Source organism: Rousettus aegyptiacus, unplaced genomic scaffold (genome assembly GCF_014176215.1).
Source record: "Rousettus aegyptiacus isolate mRouAeg1 unplaced genomic scaffold, mRouAeg1.p scaffold_m13_p_17, whole genome shotgun sequence".
Classification (NCBI taxonomy): domain Eukaryota; kingdom Metazoa; phylum Chordata; class Mammalia; order Chiroptera; family Pteropodidae; genus Rousettus; species Rousettus aegyptiacus.
The window spans coordinates 31150256-31172789 of NW_023416292.1; the positions used below are offsets into that span (position 1 = coordinate 31150256).

The window sequence follows — 22534 nt, forward strand, 5'->3', positions numbered from 1 at the left end:
ATTTAGGTTGGCCGAGGTGGTAGAGGGAGACCATGTTCTCACACTCCAGGATCCAATCCAGTTTAACCATTTTCATCCTGGGATGAATTTTCTAAGATTGGACTCTGTTTCAAAAGGCACACGTTTCAGCATCTTGTGGGGGCGCGCCTTCACCCATCACACTGGAAATGGACTAACCAGACCAGCCACAATCTCTTGTTCATACACTAATTCCTTTTCTCATTCATTCATTCATTCAGCAGAAGTTTGAGCGTCTGCTGGAAGCCGCACACCGTGCGGGGTGCTAGGAATGAAACAGTCCATAAACGCAGTCCTTACCATCCAAGAACTTAGATCTTCTGGTGCGAGAAACAGGGCGTGAGCACAGGTAAGTTTAATACAGGCGAAAGGGGTGTTCATGTGTCATAAGAAAAGTTGACATAAGGCGCACAGGGGCCCAGGATGGGTCAGAGCCTCGGGTCTCATTCTAAAAGGGGGAGACCCCAGCGTCTGCTCCACGGGGCCGCTGGCCGGCGTGAGCGAGGTCGTTTCTGTGAGAATGGCTTTGTCTGCACCACTCTGGCCCCAGTGGCTTCTGAGCCCGTGGGCTTCCTCACAGGGACACGGGTCGATTGTGCCGTTTCTAAGGGCCACCGCTCCCACTGTCTTCCTTCCCACACCTGGGACCCCGTAGACTGTCCCTTTCCACTGTTTCCTTAACGATACCCAGTTCCCTCTGCCCAGACCCCGACCTGCTAGGTAGCTGCTTCATCGCTACAGTGGCACATGCTTCGGAATCAGAAGCCCAGTTCAAGTCCTGACGTCGGTGCCTAATATGACCGATTAGGTCATTTGATCTCTCTACGCCTCAACTTCTATCATCTGGAAAACAGGAATGTGGGGCTCGAACGAGATGATAGCTAGGCGCTGAGTGTGTGGATGGTAAATGCTCAGCGTACCCACGGAAATGGGAAGTGTTAGCCGTATTCTCAGCGGTCTGAGTGCCCGGCACACGCTAGCCCCGCCCACCCCAGTTTCCGGGCTCTCTGGGTGGGCGCCCAGCGACAGGTGAGACCGGCTCACCTTAAAGTTCCCGTTGTACGCCAGAGAGTAAGGGACAGCTTGGAAGCGCACGTCTTGGTTGCTGACGTCTGTGGTCAGGCGGTAGATGACCGTCTGCAGCTCCTCCACAGTCTTGGAAACCCACCGGCGCCTCAAGTCCACCTGGGCGAGAAGGGAGCAGCAAAGACAGTGATTTCTGGGGCGGGCCCTGAGGCGCTGGGATGGGGACACGACGGCACGGGGCGCAGTGACCAAAGGGGTGCAGCTTAAAAACTCCTGCCTCCCCAGGAACTCCAGGGGACCTGCGCTGAGGCCTGGTACTCCTCGATGCCACAGTGCACTCCTCCGGGATGGGGGCGTCTGTTCAATATTTACACAGTGCCAGCCACGGGGCAGGTGCCGAGCTAGGTGCCGCCGGTCACTAGTGAACAAAACAGGGACACTTGCCCTCTCGTTGAAAATACATAGGTATATATGTATGTATATGTGCACACACGTGTCAATATACATGTATGTGCATACACGCACGTGTGTGCATAATGTAATGTCAGGTATGATGAACAAAACGGGATGAGGAATTAGGGAGGAAAGGGGCTGCTATTTTGGATCAGGCGGTCAGGGACGACTTCTCTAAGGGGGTGACACTCGAGTGGACCCCGGATGGCAGGTTGGCCGCGAAAGCAGGAGCGTGTTCGGCAGGGCCCCGAAGGAACAGTAGGGGGCACGCGGCGGCAGGGACCCGGGAAAGGAAAAGGGGCGTGACAGGAGGCGAGCGCCGAGAGGAGGGGCCAGACCGTCTTGGCGCTTTGTGGACTGCGGCGAGGCGGTTCCGCGGGCCGCGGCCGCCCGCCCCGGCTGGTGACGTCACACAGTTCAACGCTTGGAGACGCGCAGCCAACCGTGTCCCACTCACGTCGTCAGTAAGTCGTGGTTCCCTTCTCCCTACACTCGCCCTCCTTTCGCCCCTAGATCGATGGGAAAGGCTGGTGCACTGACGCCCTTTCTGACTCTCCACGGCGCATGTCCAACGACTGGAAAATACCCACGGAAAACCGAACACCAAAAAATAACATACCTTGGGAGATCATTCAGGTTTAGGGAAATACAGGTTTGTGGGAAGCACAGAGGAACTTTTAATACGCTCCAGGAGAGACAGGAAAACGCAAAGGATTTTGGGTGGGAAGAGTCGGTAAGTCTTTTCTGGAACGGACGGGCTCTTCGTTGATGCTGTCTGAGGGGCGTGTGCCGGGCTGGTGCCCTCACAAGTGTCTCCCCTAGAGAGATGCTCCTGAGCCCAGGCAGGAGCCGATTCGAAGCATCTTAAAGGCGACATCGCAACAGATCTAAATGCTGCGCCCATTCTTAGATCTTCGTATTGCTTCTGCGTTTTGTATGATGGCCGTTTCTACACAGTCTAAGAGTAGTTTTCGACATTCATAACAGGATTAAGAGAAAAAGCCCAAGTTAAAGAGATTTCTGTTTTTCTAAACCAAAGTGTCAACTAGTTCAGTCACCTGAGACCTCAGAACACAAACACGCACGTGCATCTATTTGCACACATGCCACACACGTAGTCGGTCCACCAACAAACACTTATTTGGTGCCTGCTGTGTCCTGGGTGCCCTGTTACACACTAGGGCAAGCGACAGCCACACAGACACAGCTGTGCGCTGCAAGCAGAGGGAAAGACAGACCAAAGGAGAGAACGTAAATGTGGGGGCCACGATGGAGAGGTGCAGGGCGCAGCTGGGCGCAGCGGGGCGGCTGGCCTTGTCCGCAGCCTGAGGCGTTTTGCACGTGCATGTCCCCACCCAGAGGCCTGTCCTTAAAAAGCTAAGGGCGGGTACACTCCAGATGCACAAGGATAAGGAGAGCCGGGAGGCGAGGGTGCTAATCTTAAGGAGCCTACCATCTCATTGGAAACGCACGCTATGCATGAAATTGTCTTTCCAAAATCCATGTGTCTTGTTTGACTTTAAATATGATACTCTGTCTCGACCAGCTTTTCACAACTCTTTTTTTTGCCGCTCGCCCACTCAACCCCTCGAGGTACTTTTCTTGAGCATTTATAACTATCACGATTCTGCGTCTTCCAGAATGTACATGCAGAGGGCAGGGGGTGGTCTCAGAGGGGCGGGCCGCTTGCCAGAATGAAGGAGCCGCTTTCGGAAGCCGGTGACAAAGCGCCCTCCCTGGTGTAGGACTCCCCGGTGCTGCGATTCCTCCGCTTGACCAGTTTTTGTTGGAATATCCACTTCATGCCGGCTTCTGTATCTCCATGTCATCAAGAGGTTCAGGGATGAGACGCAAAACAAATGAACGGGAAACGAAGACCACAGCACTCTGGTCCCAGGGGGAGGCCCCCGGCTCCGCAGGGAGGGGAAACTTCGCGTCCTCTGGAAGCTGGGGGTCCCTCCTGCGGGCATGCCGTGTCGGCGTGGTATCTTGAAAGATCGTAGGAGTCCGCTAGAAGGAGGCGACCGCGAAGGTTGTTCCAGAAACAGAAAACGGCGAGAAGGAGAGAGCTGCGGTGGTCCTCGGAGGAGAGCAGCGGCCACCTCGGAGGGCAACGGAGAGATGCGGGAGGAAATGTGAGAGGTCTTGAGAACAGAGGAAGAAGAATCTCAAGAACAAAGTCCAAGTGAGTGGCTGAGGAAGATAAGGCCTGAGAAATGCGCTCAGAGTTTGGCAACTGGAAGAGACTCAGCGTGTTCGGGGAAGCGCTGGGCGTCAAGCCAGACAGAAGTGGGCAAAGAGGGAAGGAGGAGACCAGCAAGTGAAGACAGAGGTAAGTGACCGCTCGGGGAAGTTTGGCTGGGGAAGGAAAATCAACAAACAAACGATGAGCCTGTGGAGAAGGAAGAGGCAACAGAGGACCAGACCAGGGAGCCAGGATTTTCCCAGCCAGGAAGAGCCATGCAAATCCAGAAACCTGCTGAGCCATTCACCTGGGGGGGGGGGGGTCCGGAAGCAGAGAGACATGCAGATGCAGGGGAAAGGGCGGGGAGTGGTGGGGATGGAGGGATGGCCGGCCTGACGTCTATTTTCTTCTCAGAGCTGGAGAAAGACAATGTGCTGAGAGTGAGCTGCAGAGGTGACGAGCAGGGGACTTCGGGGCGACAGGCTGGAGACGGGTTCTCTGTGGGACGGGACAAACCCCTGTCTGGGCACATGAGCACGATTGCCAGGCTGTGCCAAGACGGGTGCGGGGCTGTGGGAGGCCGGGGGGCTCAGCTCCAGGATGTTCTCCGGCACCAAAGGTGAGAGTCAAGGTGCGGAGAGGAGAGTCTGCTGGGCAAGGTCTGAGGGATCGAACAGTGGGGTGAGTTTCAGTGGGGGTGAGCCACGTTCCCCAGCCTGGGCAGGGAGCGGGCAGAGCCAGCGCAGTAGAGTAGAGGACACTGGACAAGTTCGAGGACCGGAAGTGTGATCAGGAACAGTGGGGGGAAGGAACACGAGGGCCAACTAGATTGAATTCAGTGGCTGAGAAGCACAAGTCTCACATAGTTACATTCTCAGAGTGTTGGGGGGACTAAGGCTAACCTGCTCCCCAAATCTCTCAAGTCCACTGATGTGAGTCCACAGAACTCAATGTTCGTAACAGTCATGACTTTAGGTATACAGCTGTGACCCCGTGTGCACAGCTGCTGTGACCCCACGTGCATGGCTGTGACCCCGTGTACACAGCCACATACATGGCTACACGTTTGCTTCCCAAATTAATGAACTAAGAAGCTTCATCACCATATTGACGCTGAGAAATCATTTTTAACTCAATATTTTTTAACGAAAGCTCGCGCGTGCGTGTACATGTACACACACACGATGGAGCGCCTATTGGAAAACGTTCTCCCCTGCGAATCTCTTCTACAAATCACGGTGGTGGGATTTCCTCTCTGGCGGGGTAAGTTCGCACACTCCACGGCAGACCCCCACAAGCCCTTGCTCGTTACACGTCTCTGTGATCTGTTTTGATCTCTGAAGGTAAACGTCAGAATAAGGAAACACATTTCTGGGCCCAGAGCCACATATTCCGGTTCCGCTTTTCTTGGACCATCGTCACTTCTGCTGCGATTTAGACTCAGGGTCTTAGAATCAGAAGGCACCTCAGAAATCGCTTTGTCTGATGTCACCTTACAGAAAGGCAGAGGAACGAGGTGGCTCTCCTGACGTCACGTGGGTGATGAGCGGTAGGACTAGACCTCATGCCCAGGTCCCCTGACTCTCCTCTCACACTGCGCCCCGCCCTCAAGTGGGGGCTCCGGAAGTGCTACCTCCTTTATCCGCACGATCCCCACGATTACAGCGCCACCCCGCATCCCTGCCCCGCACCGACTCTTTCCCTCTGACGCCCCCAGGCCAATGCCTCCGCGGGTTTCTGGGTTTGGCGTCAAGGCTCATGACATCACACGTCCAAAACCTCCCTTTATTTGGGCATCGCACCCCGAGACAGTCATCACGACAGGCCTGACGATGAGGCGGGAGCCGTGGCGGGGAGCCCTGCCTTAGACGGGCCGGTCCCACAGGGTCCTGGCCACCGCATTAAGCAGGACCCTCTCTCCCGTTGGGCTGTGGCAGCCCTCCCCCCCCCCCCCCCCCCCGCTCCCCACGCCGCCGGCTGCAGTGCGCGCAATCGGCTCCTAGCTACACAGGATGGAGGTTCCACCCCGCGGCCCCCGGGGGCTTGTGCTGAGGGTTTCCATGGCTCTCCTGACCACAGCCTGTGGAGGCGGAGCAAGCAGATTCCGCTGAGGCTGGGAAGCAGGAATGGGGCCTGAGGCAGCTTTCGGGGGAGTGACCTTAGTGGAAGAAGGAGGCTCCCCCGCAAGGAGAGAGCCGTCACCAGCCTGAGCCTGGAACCCCCTTACTGCCCCTCGGATTTCAGGAGGCAGGCAGGAGACCAGCTGCAGCCTTGCAGCGGCCTTGTCACCAACTTCATTTCATGGCAAAGCTTGGAAACACACTTACAGGGGAAGCACGGTAATTAGACGAGGCTGGAATCAAAAAGCACATGCAAATCAAACTTGAGCTCGTGCGCCTTTGAAAAATCTCTCTCACCTCCTCTGCCGATGAGGTCCACGAACAAAGGCGCGCCTTCCCTTTTCAAAGACCGCGTTCGTGGACGTGACCGAGCGAAAACAGTAGAAACGACTCGTGTGAACTCAGTCGGGCCTGTGAGGCGGGGTGCGCTCAGGTCACCTGACCCTTCCTTCACCCGGGCTGGCTGGCTGCGCGTGGCAGCATGCGGGGTCGGTCACTCTAATTGAGCAGAGTTTTATGCAAAAATAATCAGCGGAGGCGCCCTTTCGGGGTGCCGTGCGTTTCGTCTGCGCGCCCGCACGCATGCGCACGTCCCCTCCCCGTGCTCCCCTCCTCCCCTCCCCCATCCCCGTCCCACACACCATTCGCTGCTATTAATAGCTCGCGTTTGTGGACAATTTACTGTTTCGAATACAAATGATTGGGAATTCAAGGTTGTTCCCGGTGGTGACGTCATGCTGACTGGCATTCCGACGCGCTTCCTCGAGACGGGATGGCGGTAAATAGCACGCCAGGAATGTCATACGCCTGGTCACACCCCTGAGCATGTGTCCCGTGTGAGTGTCATTCGTGATGAATGTCACTGGGAAAAAAGGCTGAGCGCTTCCTTCCAGACAATCGGAAGTCAGACCTTTAATTCTGGGATTTGCATTAAATCCAATAACGAGTTAACAAAAAATAAATGGGAGGTGGGGGGCGGGGGGCAGACGCTACCTCTGTCCTCCAGGGCTTAATAATAACTGAAAGGGGTGGGGACTGTCGCTGAGTGATGCGTGGACTAGATGGCAGGTTTCCCACCGCCATGTCCCCATCTTCTCAGACAAGTTCTTCCATGAACCAAACGCCCGAGCCCCGCAGGATACGTGCAGGTCCCGCGCATAGCGGGAGCCACACCCGCAGCGGCACCCAGTAGCTGAGGCTGGCGAGTCCTTCTGGCGTGCAGCATAGTCTCTAAGGGTTAGCTCCTTTGAGCCTCACAGTCATCCCTTAAGGTGGATGCCGCGATCATCCCCCCATTTTACAGATGAGGAAGCTTGAGCTCAGAAAGCGGAAGTCGTTTGCCCAGGGTCCCAGAGTCTGTAAGTCACAGAACTGGGATCCACACTCAGACAGTGTCCTTCTGAACGAAGCTCACGCTACGGCTCTGCCTCCCAAGGGCAAGGCGACGCAGTGAAACCCATGCCCGGCACTCGAACGGGCTCCCCTCAGCCTGCCCGGCCTCTCCTGTACTCCTCCGCTGGTTGAACCCTGTGCACGCCCGGAGGCTTTGTTCCCACGCCTCTCACCTGTGCAACACGCCTCCCGCAGCAGCGAACACCCTCCCTGCTGGCCAGCGGCCCCTTTAAATCCCATGCGGCCTTCACGGTCGATCACATATAATATTTAGCATTTGCCTGTCTGCACACGGAATCCCTCCTCTTGTCTTAGGAGTTACGTGCAAAGTCTGCAGGTGGGACAGGACCCCCGAGGGCACAGAGCTGCTCGCTTGGCAGGCCGCATGTCAGCCCTGTGTTTAGGGCACGGTGTTTCGCACAAAGCAGGTGCTTAGTCTTTGTTTACGGAGACACGCATAGGGGGTTAGCTTTGGGGTAAAAAAAAAAAAAAAAAGAGGAGGCTGAAACCTCACCACCTTCCTTATCCAGCTGCGTGACTTTGGACGCGTTATTTAGTCCTTACGAGCCTCCTCCGCTTCCTCCTCGGTAAAAATGGAGGCAAGAGGCAAGTGCCCGATGGCTGTCGATCAGATTAAATGATCGGCGGGCTTCATATGCCAGCACCTTTTTACTACTCCTGCGTTATCTTCAACGAACCCTGAAGATAATTCTGACCACATACATGCAAAGATACTACGTGACCGTCAAGGGGAAAAAAGATACCCGAGACCTTGTTCTTCCCTCCAGAAACTTAGAAACAATAAAACAATGTAATATTAGAGTCACCGCCCAAGATAACAACAGGAAAGGTGCTGGGAATCGATATACAATCGACCGCTAAATCGATATCGTCAGTAGTCATGATGACGGCGTTCACAGGAGACGAAAATGATTTGTGCTGGGGTGGCAGGGAAATTTTTGTTGGGAAAGTGGACTCTGAGCTGAGTCTGGAGGATGACCAAAATCCAGAAAAATGGAGAGAGAGAGAGAGAGAGAGAGAGAGAGAGAGAGAGAGAGAGAGAGAGAAAGAGAGAGAGAGAGGTGCTCTCTCCCCTGGGCCTGAAGCTTCTCAGCGCACAGTTCCCGTGGGGCAGGAGCAGCCAGTGCAGCCACCTCCAGGGGGCGATGAGGGGACACATACGGGAGGCAGGGGTGAGGGGGCAGGTGTCAGACTCAGGGGTGCTGCGGCCCCGGAAACCAGCTCCAGCCCATGTCTGCCAGCCAAGAGACTGGGAGCTGGGGTTGCCGGATGTGAAAAAAAAAATGTAAATAATCTATAGGCCAAAGAAAGCACATGCACGGGCTGGATTCAATGTGTGGAGCACTGTTTGGAATTTCTGCTATTGGAGATGCAGGTAGGTAGAGAGTAGAAATATAGATAGAGATATTACTTGAATGCCAGGATTAAAAAAAAAATGGACTTTTTTTCTTTCAGAAAGCACAGGGCCACGGGAAAATGCTGGCCAACACTCCCTCCATGCATAGTCCCCAAAAAGAGACAAAACGGGGAATCGCCTTGCTATGATTTTTATCATCATATGTTTTCTCTATTTCTCTTGTAATGGTTTCGCGGAAAGAAAGCATCTTTACTTATGGCCGTGATAATGAACTCCGAGTCAAGGGTAGCGGAGTAGGAGGGGTGAGAAGGGGTGAGGGGGGGTGAGGGGGGGTGAGGGGGGTGAGGGGGGTGCGTGGGAGCAAGCGGTTCCTGCCCTTACCTTGTCCAGCAGGCACTCTTCCTCGTTTTCTGTCATCGGGGACTTCGTGGCTTCTCGGTCAGTCCTGAGCGGGACAGCAGCGTCCTGGTTTGTCTCTCAGCGAAGGACAGCGCCGTGGCAGCTCTCCCAGGAGCTCCAGTCTCCCAATGCTCACGTCCCTTGGGACTAGAGACAGGTCTTCTCGATGCTCTGCTTAAGCTCTTGTTTCCAAACTGTGAGTATCCATCTGTCGTCTTTGGGGGAATTTAAACAAACAAAAGAAGAATTTAAAAAGGAGAGCCGGTGAAATTGAATTTGAGTCCAACTTAATTGTACTTTATCTAGCGCTGGTGCTTTGACCAAATGGCAATTTTCCGAGTTGCATTTCCCATTCGAGACAGAAAGACCCTGTCAGTTGGCTTCTTCCCACCTTTTTCCACTCTTGTCCTGAAACTGGATGCACCCTTGAACTCAGCATCTTATAGCTCCTTGTTCTCATCCTGTTGACAGTAAATATCCATTGCCCTCCAACTCTGAAAACCCCACAGATTGATTTACCTTCTTTACAATAAACGAAACAGGAAACTGCTCAACAAGCAACCTGGCACCCAACATTATGCCTACAAACAAGAGATCAGTTCTTGTCAGCCAGATCAGGGCACAACGATGTGCATGTGGAAAAATACACATATTCGCACGCATGGAAAACACACACACACACACACACACACACACACACACACACACGCACGGGCGCGCACCCAGCCGCAGCGGGAAGGGGAGCCTTCTGCTCACCTGCTGACCTTTAAGTATAATCTCCCTCTTCCCACTGGAAAGCTGGGAGTAAAAATTAAGTCAGTGTAAACAGGCCCCTTCAAAGTCGAGGAAACAATCACATCTGGTTTCGCCAGCAAAACCACGTTGGGGAACAGCTCAGGCGGCAAATCCCCAGCCTGGCTGGCGAGAGCTAGTTATATGACAGAGAAAAGATCAGAATGGCCTGACCGGATCCTCCTGAAGCTGGTAAACATTAGAGCCTGCTGTCAGATGATCTAGAGAAATCACAGCGCTTCTGGGAGCCCAGCTCCCTTCTGAGCAATGTTCTGAACCCACCTCGGATTGCAACTTCTGGGTGCTCAGCAACGGGCTTGGGATCCTGGGCTACGCCACGTTTTGCGGCCACAGAATTTGCATAAGCCACAGCAAAGCTCCCTGCCGCTCTGCGCTCCACCCACTGCATTACTCCCCGTGTTCAGCCCCGAGTCTACAGACCCCTGCTGTGAGTCGGCCGGCTAACCGCGATGTGGCGAAGCCACCCCTCCTCCGTACTGCCTCCGTGTCCTCTTTCCTTCCTGTTTATCATACTAAGTCTCCTTTTGATATCAAATGCTCCTGGATAATTCTGAATCTTCTTCCCTTGCCTTCTCTTACCACTGGTCAGAGATTAGTTTTTCCCTCTCAGCATCTTGCAATTCGAAATTCTCTCTCCACCCCATTTTCAACGTCGCCACCGAAGTCCTCCTGCTTCTCCCACGTGTTCTCGTCTTGTCCTTACTCCTGTGTGGCCACAATCGTTGACCAGAGGCCCCTTTCCTCCGGCGGGGCCTTTCCCAGCATTCTGTGAGCCCAGATACTGTCATCGGACACACGGACCTTCGTCAATGTGTGCCCATGGCTGTCCTACCTTGATTGTTCCAGAACCACAGCTGATCGAAATGGTGAAACTGGAATTCCTCTCTCGCGTTGGGGCCAGTGACGTTTGCCAGCTGTGAGCAGGGAAAATGATAAACAGGGCCAAGCGAGGAGCCGGGGAGAAGGAAGTCGAGTGTGCCAAGGGTGGCTCACTACAGTCTCTTTTTACCTGAATGCCAGACCGGGAGATAGGGCTGTTGTATAAACACAACCAACTCCTTCCTCTGTGATATACTTTCTTACAGGCAAAGCTTTCAAAATAGAAGGCAGTCAGGAATACGGGCCTCTGACACACTGGAAAGACACACTTTCTTTGTAAATTCAGATCTCTGGATAAGTGGATATTGGATCAGCAAATATTCGTTGAGCAACAGTCTGCCTAAGGCACTATGCGAGGTCAAGGAGAGCTTCAGAGTTGACTCAGATTCTCCTCCTTCAAGATTTAAGTATCCTGATTTCTCATGACTCTTGCCAAACGCAAGTATGAACAGGTAAACCAGCTTCGGCTCAGCTTCTGCTGTGAGGACCAAGAAGTCATTTCTTACAGGCACTTTGACAAGGTATGCAAAACCCTGACCAGTGACACAAGCAGTCCTGGGACGATAGCGTCCCCCTGTCTGACCAGCCGAGGTGTTTGCTCCTGGTTGACCCAGGCTGAGGGTTCCCTTCTAAACAGAAGGGGTGGCTTGATCCAAAACCACCGTAAACATGCACATTTGTTAAAGTTCACGGAGGTTACAAACTTTGACTTACTCTTTCAAAGTTTTCTTCTAATCTTCGGGTAACTCAAACCTGATGGCTCAAAGGCCCGGACAGAGATGATTGTCCAGGCCGGCGAGGAAGCCCCCAGCCGGCAATGAGGCGGGGACCCTGTCTGTTCTGTACCCCCAGTCAAGAGTGCTAAATATCTGACTGGCTTAAACATTAAAGTGACATTCTAGTAAGCATTTCGAGATATGTAAAATCGCTTTATAAGATATCGACTTAATTTCACGCATGTCCCTACGAGCTCTTTAATGACTATCATCTTTTATAGAGAGGCCTGATCTAAAAGAAGTTAGCATAGCACCTGGCACATGATAGGACCTCAATATGTATTTGTCTTCACACTCTATTTTCTCTGCTGAGATAAAAGACCCTCCCTTTTTTTTTTTTTTTTTTCTTTTTAATGTACTAGAGTCATTCTCCCGGGCTTATCGCATGGGCACAATCTTTCGTCTGGTTGGTTTTCACAGTGCCACCAGCAAGTTAATCCCCTTTTCTTCTCATTCCAGAAATGGCAACAGAGATGATTTGATCTTGTTCTTTTCAGTTTTGGAGATTTCTATTGAAGTAGCCTCTCTAGCTCAGAGACTCCTTTCTCAGCCCTTCTTCGTTTCGGTTTCAGCGGGTTTTTATCTCTAGCGTTTCTTTTTGTTTTTTTGTTTGTTTGTTTTTTCCCTCAGGACTTCCATCTCCCTGCTTACACTACTGCCCACCTGTTCTTGCATGCATCTGCTTTATCCACTAGAGCCCTCGCGTTTTAGTCATAGTTGTTTTAAATTTCCTATCTGATAGTTCCAGCGTTCCTACCATGTCTGGTACAAATTGTGTTTTTCGCTTTTCGTATGCCCTATAAATTTTTCCTGCTAGTTGGACATAATATAGTGGGCAGAGAGAACTCCTGTAAAGAGGCCCTTGGTAATGTGGTGGTAGGTATGGGGGAGGCAAAGCCTTCTACAGTCCCATGACTAGGTCTCGGTCTTTAAGTGAGCCTGCTTCTGGACTGTGCACTTCACTAGTGCATCTCAGGAATCGTTTGGGTTTTTTTGTTTGTTTGTTTGTTTTTTGTTTTTTTGTTACTCCCTCCTAAAATAGGGCAGCATGTCTAGAGTGGCTTTATTTTCCTCCTTCCCCATGGAAGGCCAGAGCATACTAGAGTTGGACATTTCCTTTTTCCCAAGTCAGTTAGGCTCTGAATACACCCCCAACTGGTTAGGCTCCGATTAACTAGTTTTGCCAGTATTATCCTGCATTATAAGAAAACAGATCCAGTTTTATAACACGAATGTTTAAAAGTAGGGAAATATGATTAGCACAGCTAAAAAGTATCTATTTCTGTGTTAGTTTTCTTTATCGGGATATATTATGCCGAGGCGGGAAAGATATAAATAGAAAAGCAGCAAAAATATATGTAGGTCAGAGGCAGCAAGAGAACATCCATAAATCATTTTATAGTATATGTCTATCTTTCGAAGTAGCTATACAATTTCAAGGGCAAATATTTAATAGAAATATTTGAAAGTACGTTGGGAAATTTTAAAAGAATCCTCACACTATACAACCAAACTCATTGCCCCCCCCCCGTTTGAGTCTTGCCATGGGTGCCAAAAAATGCAAAGATCCTATTGATTTCATAGGTTCCTACGTTAGGTAAAGTCAGAGAGTCAAGGCCAAGGTTCAGAGTGGTGCCAGTCCTGTACTCAGGAGGCAAGCCCCCTGCTGGCCCACACAGGAACTGCCGCAGGCAGTTTGTATAGCTGGGTGCACACTGATGTGAGTGCTAAGAGAGGTAGGTGGGAGGGGACCGTCTAAGCCAAGGATAATTGCTGGGGCATAGACAGGAACATGGACCCAATCAGCGACTGTGGTCACGGCAATCTACCTGGAGGATGCCGGATTAGTTTGGAGAGATTACACACGGCACTGAATTCAAGGCTAAGATGTTTTGATTTTTCCTTATAGGCAATGGAGAGCCTTTGAAGGATTTTGAATTATACACTGATAATGATAGAAACTGTCAAGCAGGGACTGTGGTCACTCAGGCACCAGTGTGGGGTACGCACCTGCGTAATGATAGATGGAGGCCCTGAGGAACCGCAGGTAGGGACCTAGTTCAGAGGTGATCAGGTTAGGTACTGAATTAGGGTAGCGACAGTGAGGTTTGAGAAAGGTCTAAGAGACATGCACTCTCCTGCACTTTGGCTGCTCTGAGGGAACCCGGGACTGCCTGCCATGAGCACAGGCCTTTCTAACAGGTCTGCTCCATTCAGCTGCTCGGTGATGCCTCTGCCAGAGAATTCTGTTTTTGAAGTTTTGTCCCAAGGCCTTGGCTTCTGCACAGATTGGCCCATTTCCTCCATTCCCATCTGATGCTGTTTAAGCGTGAGCACTTACCCAAGGAAGCTTTTTTTTTTTTTTTAATTTCACAGTACTTATAAATGCCTGTCCTTATGTTGACTTAGCAAGAAACTGAAAAGGATGCTGAACAACTGGTTGGCAATAATATTCTTGTGATGAAAGGATTAGTGGTTTCTTACCTTGGCTACACGCAGAATCACCTGGTGAGCTTTCAAAACACAGATGCTTGGGCCCCACCCCAAACCAATCGAGTCAGCGTCTGAGGGTCAGTTAGGGCACGGGTCACCAAGATGAGATATTTTGTATTTCACCTGAAGGGATGTCCACAAATTACTAAAGATGCCAAGAAGAATACATACTGTAATGCCAGTTTTGAAAAGAACTTAGAAAAAAACCCAGTTATCTGCAGGTGTGTGTACCTACATCTTTATGCTACATTTATATATAGTGTATAGCTAGCTATACAGTGTAGATATAGATACAATGTATGTATATACAATATACTATATATTATATGTGTGTTGTGATACATGTAAAATGTATGCCATACATAACATGGGAAAAGTAAAAAGTATAAACAACAAAAATTATGAAAATAAACACACGTGGTTATTAGTTAGGAAATGAGGTACAGAAGGCTCACGAGCAGGGGACAGACAGGAAAGAGGCAGAGGGAAAACGGGAAGAAACGAACAAAGAAAAAGGCTTCAGGCTGCTGTTCACCGTGTAACCGGCGTGTGTTCTCACGGTGCTTATCTCAAGGAAGTGTGATTTCAGGTCATTGTTTAATTCTTTCCTGTGTAAAAAAGTATTTTCTATAAGCCTGCATCATTTATACAATCAGAAAAAACTTTTGCATTACCTTTTTTTTTTTTTTAAAGTTATAATTTTGCTGTGCCTTTAGCATGCACAATGCCCTCTGCTGGAACAAAGTTCCTGTGATTCTCTGCCTGGCTCTTTCTGATATTTGAGGCCTCAACTTTCATGTCCATTCCTCAGAATTCCTCTGAGATGGATTTGTTCTCTGTGTCACACTCAGTCCTGTCCCACTGTCCTTTGCTTTCAGAGCCCTTATCACAGTTTGAAATAATTTGTGTGGCTATTAGATCAAGGTCCAGCCACGCCCCTCGAGAGTGGAAGCCACAAGAGGTCAGGGACTAGGTCCGTTTGGCTCTCTGATGAGTTCCCAGTGCCTTGCCCCGTGCTAGACACACAGAGGCCTCAAAAAGTCCTTGGAACTTCTCGGATCGTTTCTCTGTATTTAATAACTTTCCTCACGTTCCTACCTTGCCCCTTAATGAGGTTTTGTGCCCGCTGATGTCCAGGACGGCGCCTCACACCTCCCAGTACTCCCTTGAGTGCTCGACAGCTCTCAGGCTGACTTGACACGTTGATCACCCTCGGCTTCCCTAGGAGCCTTAGCATTTTTCCTTACATCATTCCCATGGCTGCGGTTACCTTCTCCTGCTGCTCTGGGAGAAAGATAAATTGGGATAAAGGTCCCGACTGTCCCCAAAGTTTCAGCTCTTTTGACTACACTTAGATGGTCACGAGTAAATTACAGGTCCTTTTTTGAGGGCTTCCCTCTCCTCCGCCTCCCCCCACCAATGGTAGTGTTATGAACTGAATTATGTCCCCCCAAAATTCACATGTTGGATTAATAATCCCTAGTGCCTCAGAAGGTGACTGTGTTTGGAATCAGGGCCTTTAAGGAGGTGATGAAGTTAAAATGATGCCATTTGAATGGTGCCCTCACAAGAGGAAGAGACGCCACGGATGAGGGGTCACAGTGAGAAGGTGGCCATCTGCAAGCCAAGGAGAGAGACCTAAGGAGAGATCAGGCCTGTCGACGCCACGATCGTGAGCTGCTAACCTCCAGAACTAAGAGGAAATAAATAATTTCACTGCTTAAGCCACCCGGTCTGTGGTATTTTGTTACAGCAGTTAGAGCAGACTAACACACCTTGTCGAAGAACTACTTGGGCTTCCCAGGGCTAGGCGGAGAGACATCTTAGTGTCAACCACCTTTGCCAGCATTCCTGCCACCAGTCAGCCAATGACCCCAGGCAACGACTTTTCATCTAGTAACACCTGGAGAATGAGCACTTTGCTTTTCTGTGACATGTTTCTGCTACACTTGCCTCCTCCTCAGGATTTCAGGAAACCAAGAAAGCCCACAGAGGCTGCACTGAGGAGAACGGCCTGTCCACCCCCTGAGAAAGGTGACCCTCTCTCCGAGAGCATGCCGAGGCAATGTCACCCAAGGGAACACCCAGCCCCTCGTTTTCCGTTTCACTGCTCAGAAACCACAATGTTTGTTCTTGAAACGTGACTAAGGAAACGAAATGCAAAGGAAAATGTGGCTTTTTACCGTAGGTTTATGGCAGTTTATAATCTATAATCAATGTGGAGAAAATAAAATTTGGCCTGTGGAGCAAATTTCTCCTGCAATAAAAGCGATCAAGATCAAATCACCCAGACAAATACAATAACGACAGTGAAAAAGAAAAGAAATGAATAAAGTCTGACACCTAAACATCGATGAGTCTTTTTAGTAGTAAACACATCATTTAAAAAATCTGGCGGAACTAAGTGCCAAATGACTGATACCAATTGCTATGAGTCTCTTTTACATTTGGATTTAGTTCCTAAACTTATCATGTAAACACTAAAATTTGTCTTGCTGCCAAATCTCTGCCTTAGTATCTAAATCTCCCTCAGGTCATGGAAGAATGGAGTGAGGACAGAGACAAGTCTGATTTGCAGAACTCTAGGATGCTTTTACAGCCTTCAATTTACACTCACTCTAGCATCAGAAGAGGCAACGTGATATTTCGAGCCCTTATTCAGAGGAAGACTATGCCAAAGTCCTAGTGACAAAGGCTATGTAGGTTTAGTCTACTTTCCCCGCATTGCAATGCCTATCACAGCCACCTCCCAATTCATTCTCTCTCATCACCATGACAACCCCCATCAGTCACAAGCGGCCAGAACATTATCAACCAAGAAGTAAAGAGTGAGCCTTTATCCCCACCAGCTCGTGGGGCTTTATTTCAAACTGTTTCTTGGTAAATTCTTGCCTTACTACAAAATCGAGTAGCCAGTCATTAGCACTAGAGAGATCCAAGGGCTCCTGAGCTCTTGACACCAAGGACTGCTTAACTTCTGGTTTCCTCTAGAATACCCAATTAAGAGCAAGATTACAGAAATTCTTAGCTTCCCAGCTCAATCTAACTACACCTCAATCATTAAATGAGCCTAAAATGATCTAAGACAAAAGGCGGTGTTGAATGACATTGGGCAGCAAGTTAATCAGACAAAAGCCCTATCAGAAAGGAAATGAAAGAAATGGCGAACAGGCCATCCACGCCTGCCATTCTTCACCTCCACGTGCATGCCCAGTATGGCTCTTTTGGATGAACTACTAGAAGCTTCCTAAACCGAAATATCTGTGATAAATATTTCAGGCTAATTGAGATGACCCAGTAAAAGATATAAACAAACCCTGGTTGTAATTACTAGGGAATTACAATAACTCTTCCCCACAAGCTGTGGACAGCAATTATTCTTCATAGAGTTTGTAATTGTGAATTGGGTAAGAGCCAACTACTCCCAGAAAGACTGCTATGTAACAGAGACAAAAGAGATCGTTGACAGATCCTTCTGCCTTTGGGAGTTCTGTCCATAACTTGATTTTAATCTCTTCAAAAGTGGATTTTGAATTTTCTACTTTAATCTTCAGTAAAGTCTCTCGGGAGAGCTATGTGCGTTTTAGTTAAGCTATAGGACAATGGTAACGTCTTTATTTATGTTAAACATGGCACCACATTAAAGAATTGCAAACATGGAAGAGATACCAAAAGGGCTCATTTCCATGATGAGAGGAGCACTGACAATTGTAACACAGGGTGACAAGTGCATCGAGTGGTAAGTACGAGCAAGACCATTCATGGTGCTTAAGCAAATAAAACCAGGATTGCCCGGCGGGAAAACCTCGCTGAAGAGGAGCATTTAGACTGAGTCTTGAAAGGTGGGGAAAAAATTCATGAGAAAGTTCAGGAAGGGAAGGATGTTCCAGGAGGAGAAAGCAGCAGGTTCAAAAGCATGGAAGCAAGTGGTGTTGGTGAAACCGCACAGTCAAGACCACCGAGAATTCTCTGTTCCGTAAAAGTAATGAGGAAACTGCAAAAGTAGGCAGAATGAACTTTTTCAGAAATCAGGACATTAACCAAAAGCTTGCAGCAATCTGGGGAGCATTTACTCAAGAAAAACAGCTGAGTGAGAAGAGAGAGCTATGTGGGGTTTTAACTTTTCCTACATTCTACTATCTAGCTCCATAGCAGTCTTGAAAATTAATAGCCCATACTCACGGTGAGAACTCGCAGCTTGAGGGCCACCATAGGAAGCAGAACTGGGCGGAGTTCCTCCAAAGCCTCATTCCAGAGAACTGTCATTATTCAGTCTGGCTGGTTGTTTTTTAGTTTCCTAGGAGACCGACCTCGCTTGCTGTCTATAGCTGACCCAACTCAGGACTCTCCCTTAGACTTCCCCCTAAGGGCATCTGTCAAAACAATTACAGTTAATTGTTCATGGCTTCCTGAGAAATGAATTACAGTCCTGCAATCTATAGACTAACCAAGAACTTTAAAAGGAAGAGCTGGGGAAAGAGATGTTCATAGGGGAGGTCCCTAGGTATTTCTGAGAATCTAGAAAGCTGTGCTCATACAAAGGGCTGTGCATATTCCTAGGGCTATCACCATGCTCAGGAAAAACCTGAAGTGGCCCTAAGCTCTCACCTCTGACTTGAGGCTCTGCATAAGCAGGAAGTGAAGACTACGGCAGAGTTGTAAACTGCTTGACTGTTGAAGGCATGCCCAACACACACAAAAATGAGAATGGAAACAAACGAATAAAATAGAAAATAATAGAGAAAGATCAATGAAACCAAATGTTATTTGTTTGAAACAATCAGTGAAATTGGCACACCTTTAGCTTGAATGACCAAGAAAAAAAGAGAGAAAAGACTCAAAATACCAAAATCAAGAATGACAGAGGGAATATCACTGGTGACCTTACAAAAACACAAAAGGAAGAATAAGGGAACACTATGACCGACTGTACACCAACAAATTAGATAACTTAAATGGACACATTTCTATAAAACAAGAACTACCAATATTGATTCCAGAAAAAATAGAACATTCAAATAGACCTATAAAAATTAAAGAGTCTGAATCAGTAATCAAAAAGCTTTCCAGAATAAATAGCTCAGGAACAGATGGTTTTACAGGTGAATTGTATAAGAACGATTAAAGAAGAATTAACATCAATTACTTACAAACTTTGCCAAAAAAAAAAAAGAAGAAACACATTTTCCAACTTATTTTATGAGATCAGTGTTAACTTAATAGCAATGCCAGACCAAGACATCACAGCAAAGAAAACTATTGTTCAATTTCTCTTATAAATGTAGATTTAAAAAATCTTCAAAAAACTAGCAAATCGAATCAAACAACATATAATAAGGATTATGCATCATGACTAAATTGGATTTACTGCAGAAATGCAAGGTTGTTTCAACATATGAAAATCAAATAATGTAACACAGCATATTAGTAGGAAAGGGGTAAAAAAAGAAAAAGCCCACATGATCATCTCAGTAGATGCAGAATAAGCATTTGACAAAACCCAACACCTTTTCATGATGAAAAAAAAAAATCAACGAATTATGACTAGTTTGTTAGGTCATCCAGGTATGATGAGGTCATCTATGAAAAACCCACAGCTAACATCACACTTGATGGTGAACGACCATCAAGCTTTTCCTCTAAGATTAGGAACCAGACAAAGATGTTCATGCTCACCACTTCTAATAAACAAGTTCAGCAAAGTTGGTGGACACAAGTTCAAGATCAATACAGAAAAATGAGTAGTCAGTTTTATTACTACTATACATTAACAATGAACAATCTGAAAATAATATTAAGAAAACAATTCCATTGAGAGAGTAGCATCAAAAAAAATAAAATAATTAGGAATAAATTTAACAACAGAAATGTAAGACTTGGGTGCTGAAAATTATAATACATTCACAGAAATTAAATAATATTTAAGTAAGTGGGTAGTTTGTTGAATGGAAGACTTACCATTGTTAAGATGGCAATTCGCCTTAAGTTGATCTACAAGTTCAGCATAATTTCTATAAAAATTCCAGCTACATTTTGGGGCAGAAGTGAACAAGCTGACTCTCAAAATTACAGGGAAATACAAAGGATGAACAATAGTCAAAGAAATCTTGAAAAAGAACAAAGTTGACAAAACTTGCTGCAAAGCAACTGTAATCATGACTGACACTGCTGTTGAGTATAGACATGTAGAACAATGGAATAGAATTCAGAATTCATGGGGGGAAAAAACCAGACAGCCATGGGCAGTTGATTTTCAACAAGAGTGTCGAGATCATTTGAAAGGAAAAAATGATCCTTTCAAAAATGGTGTTGGGACAATGAATATCCATATGTAAAAGGATGAATTTGCATAGGTCTATCCACAGGTAGGGATCCCTACTCCCTACCATATGCAAAATTAACTAAAAACGCAACAAAGACCTAGAGGTAAGAGCTGAAACTGTACAACTCTTAGAGGAAATTAAAGGTTTACATTTTCATGACCTTGGAATAGCAATGATGTCTTAGATATAATACCTAAGGCACAAACAACCAAAGAAAAATAGAGAAGTTAGATTTCATAAGAATTAAAAACTACTGTGGTTCAGAGATCACCATAAAAATGTGAAAATACAACCCCCAAAATGGGAGAAAATACTTGTAAATTATATTTCTGGTAGGGTCTGGTATCCAGAGTATATAAAGAATTCTTCAAACTCAGCAGTGAAAGGACAATAAACTCGATTAAGAAATGGGCAAAGGACCTGAATACATTTCAACAAAGAAGAAATACGAATGAGCCAATAACACCAGTAGTCATTAGGGAAATACAAATCAAAACCACAATAAGATACCACTTCATATCCACTAGAATGGGTATAATAATAATAATTTTAAAAAGACAGACAATAACAAATATTGGGAGGACAGGGGTCCTCTTAGCCCTGGGAGAACAGACTAGTACGAACCCGACAGAGCCACGTCGGCCGTCTGGGATGGCAGCCGAACCAAGCAGAAAATCAAACCCAGCAAAGTGGGGCCTGGCTCAGAGGCTTTGTCCAGCCTGGAAGAGACAAAGTCCCCCTGCTCTGTCCCCATCCCTTCAGGTCCTAGGACACTGAATTAGGTAAACTTTGATTGAAAATGCAGCGAGTAAAATTCTAATTTTAAGAGCTCCAATAAACATCCAACAAATTTGCTGGCAAACGCAGAACTGGATTTGTCCTTTTGGTTCACAGATCAGTTAGAATTAACATGGAATTGTGAAAATAGGACATAATCTAAAAACATGGAGGAAATGCATCATTCAAGACCTGGGGCATGAGGATATTTATGAAAGGATTTCCTATGAGAAAAAAGATTTCTGTATTTATGGTGTATATAAAGTTCAAGAAAACATGGAATTTGATTTGATAAAAGGTGAATGATGACTCTCCGAGACAACAAAGGGGGACCTGGCTGGACTGAGTTAGGGAGTATGAGAAATATCACAATAATCAAAAATGAATTTAAAACAGAATTTTAATCCGTTGGGATCAACAACAGAGAAAATGGAAAGGAAAATCCTCAGCTGTTCAAAAATAAATAAATAAATAAATAAAATGAATAAAGCCAGGTCCCTATCGCCCTCCATACACCAAAATCAAATTCCAAGTAGGGGTTAAATATAGAAACAAATTATGAAAGGAACCATAAGAAAAAAAGGAGAACATTTATGTAAACTTGAGTATATGAAGAACATATATACTGAAGGGACCGAAAAAACTTTGACTAAATAAAAGTTCAAACTTCGAAATTAGAAAACGCAATTTCCCGTTAAAATCATGCTCACTGCCCCAATGAGTCGGCATCTTAAAATGAGTCTCAAGGAAACAGGACAGGTATGTGGACTCCACACCTCATTCGCAATACGGAGAATCGGACATAAACTAAATAGCTAACGAGTGGACATTGGCTAATAAGTTATAATACTACATATGATGGCAGGCTTTGCAGCCTTTAAAATTATGTAGTAAAAGAATATTTAACAACAGGAAAAGGTTCGTGATGTCTTGACAAATGAGAAAAAAAGCAGGTCACAAAACATGGCCCATACATGGAGAAGAGGTTAGAAACGATTTTCTCTGGGATTGAGTCTAAGTTTTATTCCTTGTGTTACTTTTTTCACATTGTCTGACATTTCTTTCAAGTTAACATACTGCTCTTTTCACAATCAGAGGAAAGATACAATACACAAACAGTAACAGCAAACGTTCCGAGCAGGGGTGTTATATTGGTCAGGGAGCGTGTATGAGGCGGAAGGGGCGGGCGCAGAGCGGAGCCAGGTGAGCAGCCGGACGTGGACGTGAGCGGGTCTGTCCGTCAGCCTTAAGGGTGGGGTCGTTAATGTGTCACTGAATTTGCTTCTTGTTTGTTCACTTACGCCTCCTTTGGGTTCCATGAGTGGGGCACAGATGACACTTTGGTCAATTCACACTCTTCCTGACCACCACCACCATGGTCAGAAGGAATCCTCAAGCATCATCTCTCTCCTGTGCGCCCTAGGGACTGGGGCGCCAGTGCTCCTGGCTTGTCTCCCCGGGTCCCCTCAGAGCTCTAGATGTAAACGCACATACTCCCCAGT

The 22534-nt window shown here is 47.6% G+C and overlaps 1 protein-coding gene across 5 annotated transcripts in view; it reads right to left on the reverse strand.

The window, feature by feature from the left end:
* The window catches only part of MAB21L3 (mab-21 like 3), a 103580-nt gene that overhangs the window by 75554 nt on the left and 5492 nt on the right, over nucleotides 1-22534 (reverse strand). For 4 of the 5 annotated variants that reach the window (XM_036235047.1, XM_036235046.1, XM_036235043.1 and 1 more), the window contains exons 1-2: nucleotides 8954-9671; nucleotides 1063-1203 (exon numbers count right to left, since the gene is read on the reverse strand). In XM_036235047.1, the coding sequence (XP_036090940.1) occupies nucleotides 1063-1203; nucleotides 8954-8989 (177 nt within the window). In that variant the 5' untranslated portion in view covers nucleotides 8990-9671. Of the gene's footprint in view, nucleotides 1-1062; nucleotides 1204-8953; nucleotides 9672-22534 lie in introns of those variants that run through there. The other variant, XM_036235045.1, reaches the window with a different exon arrangement.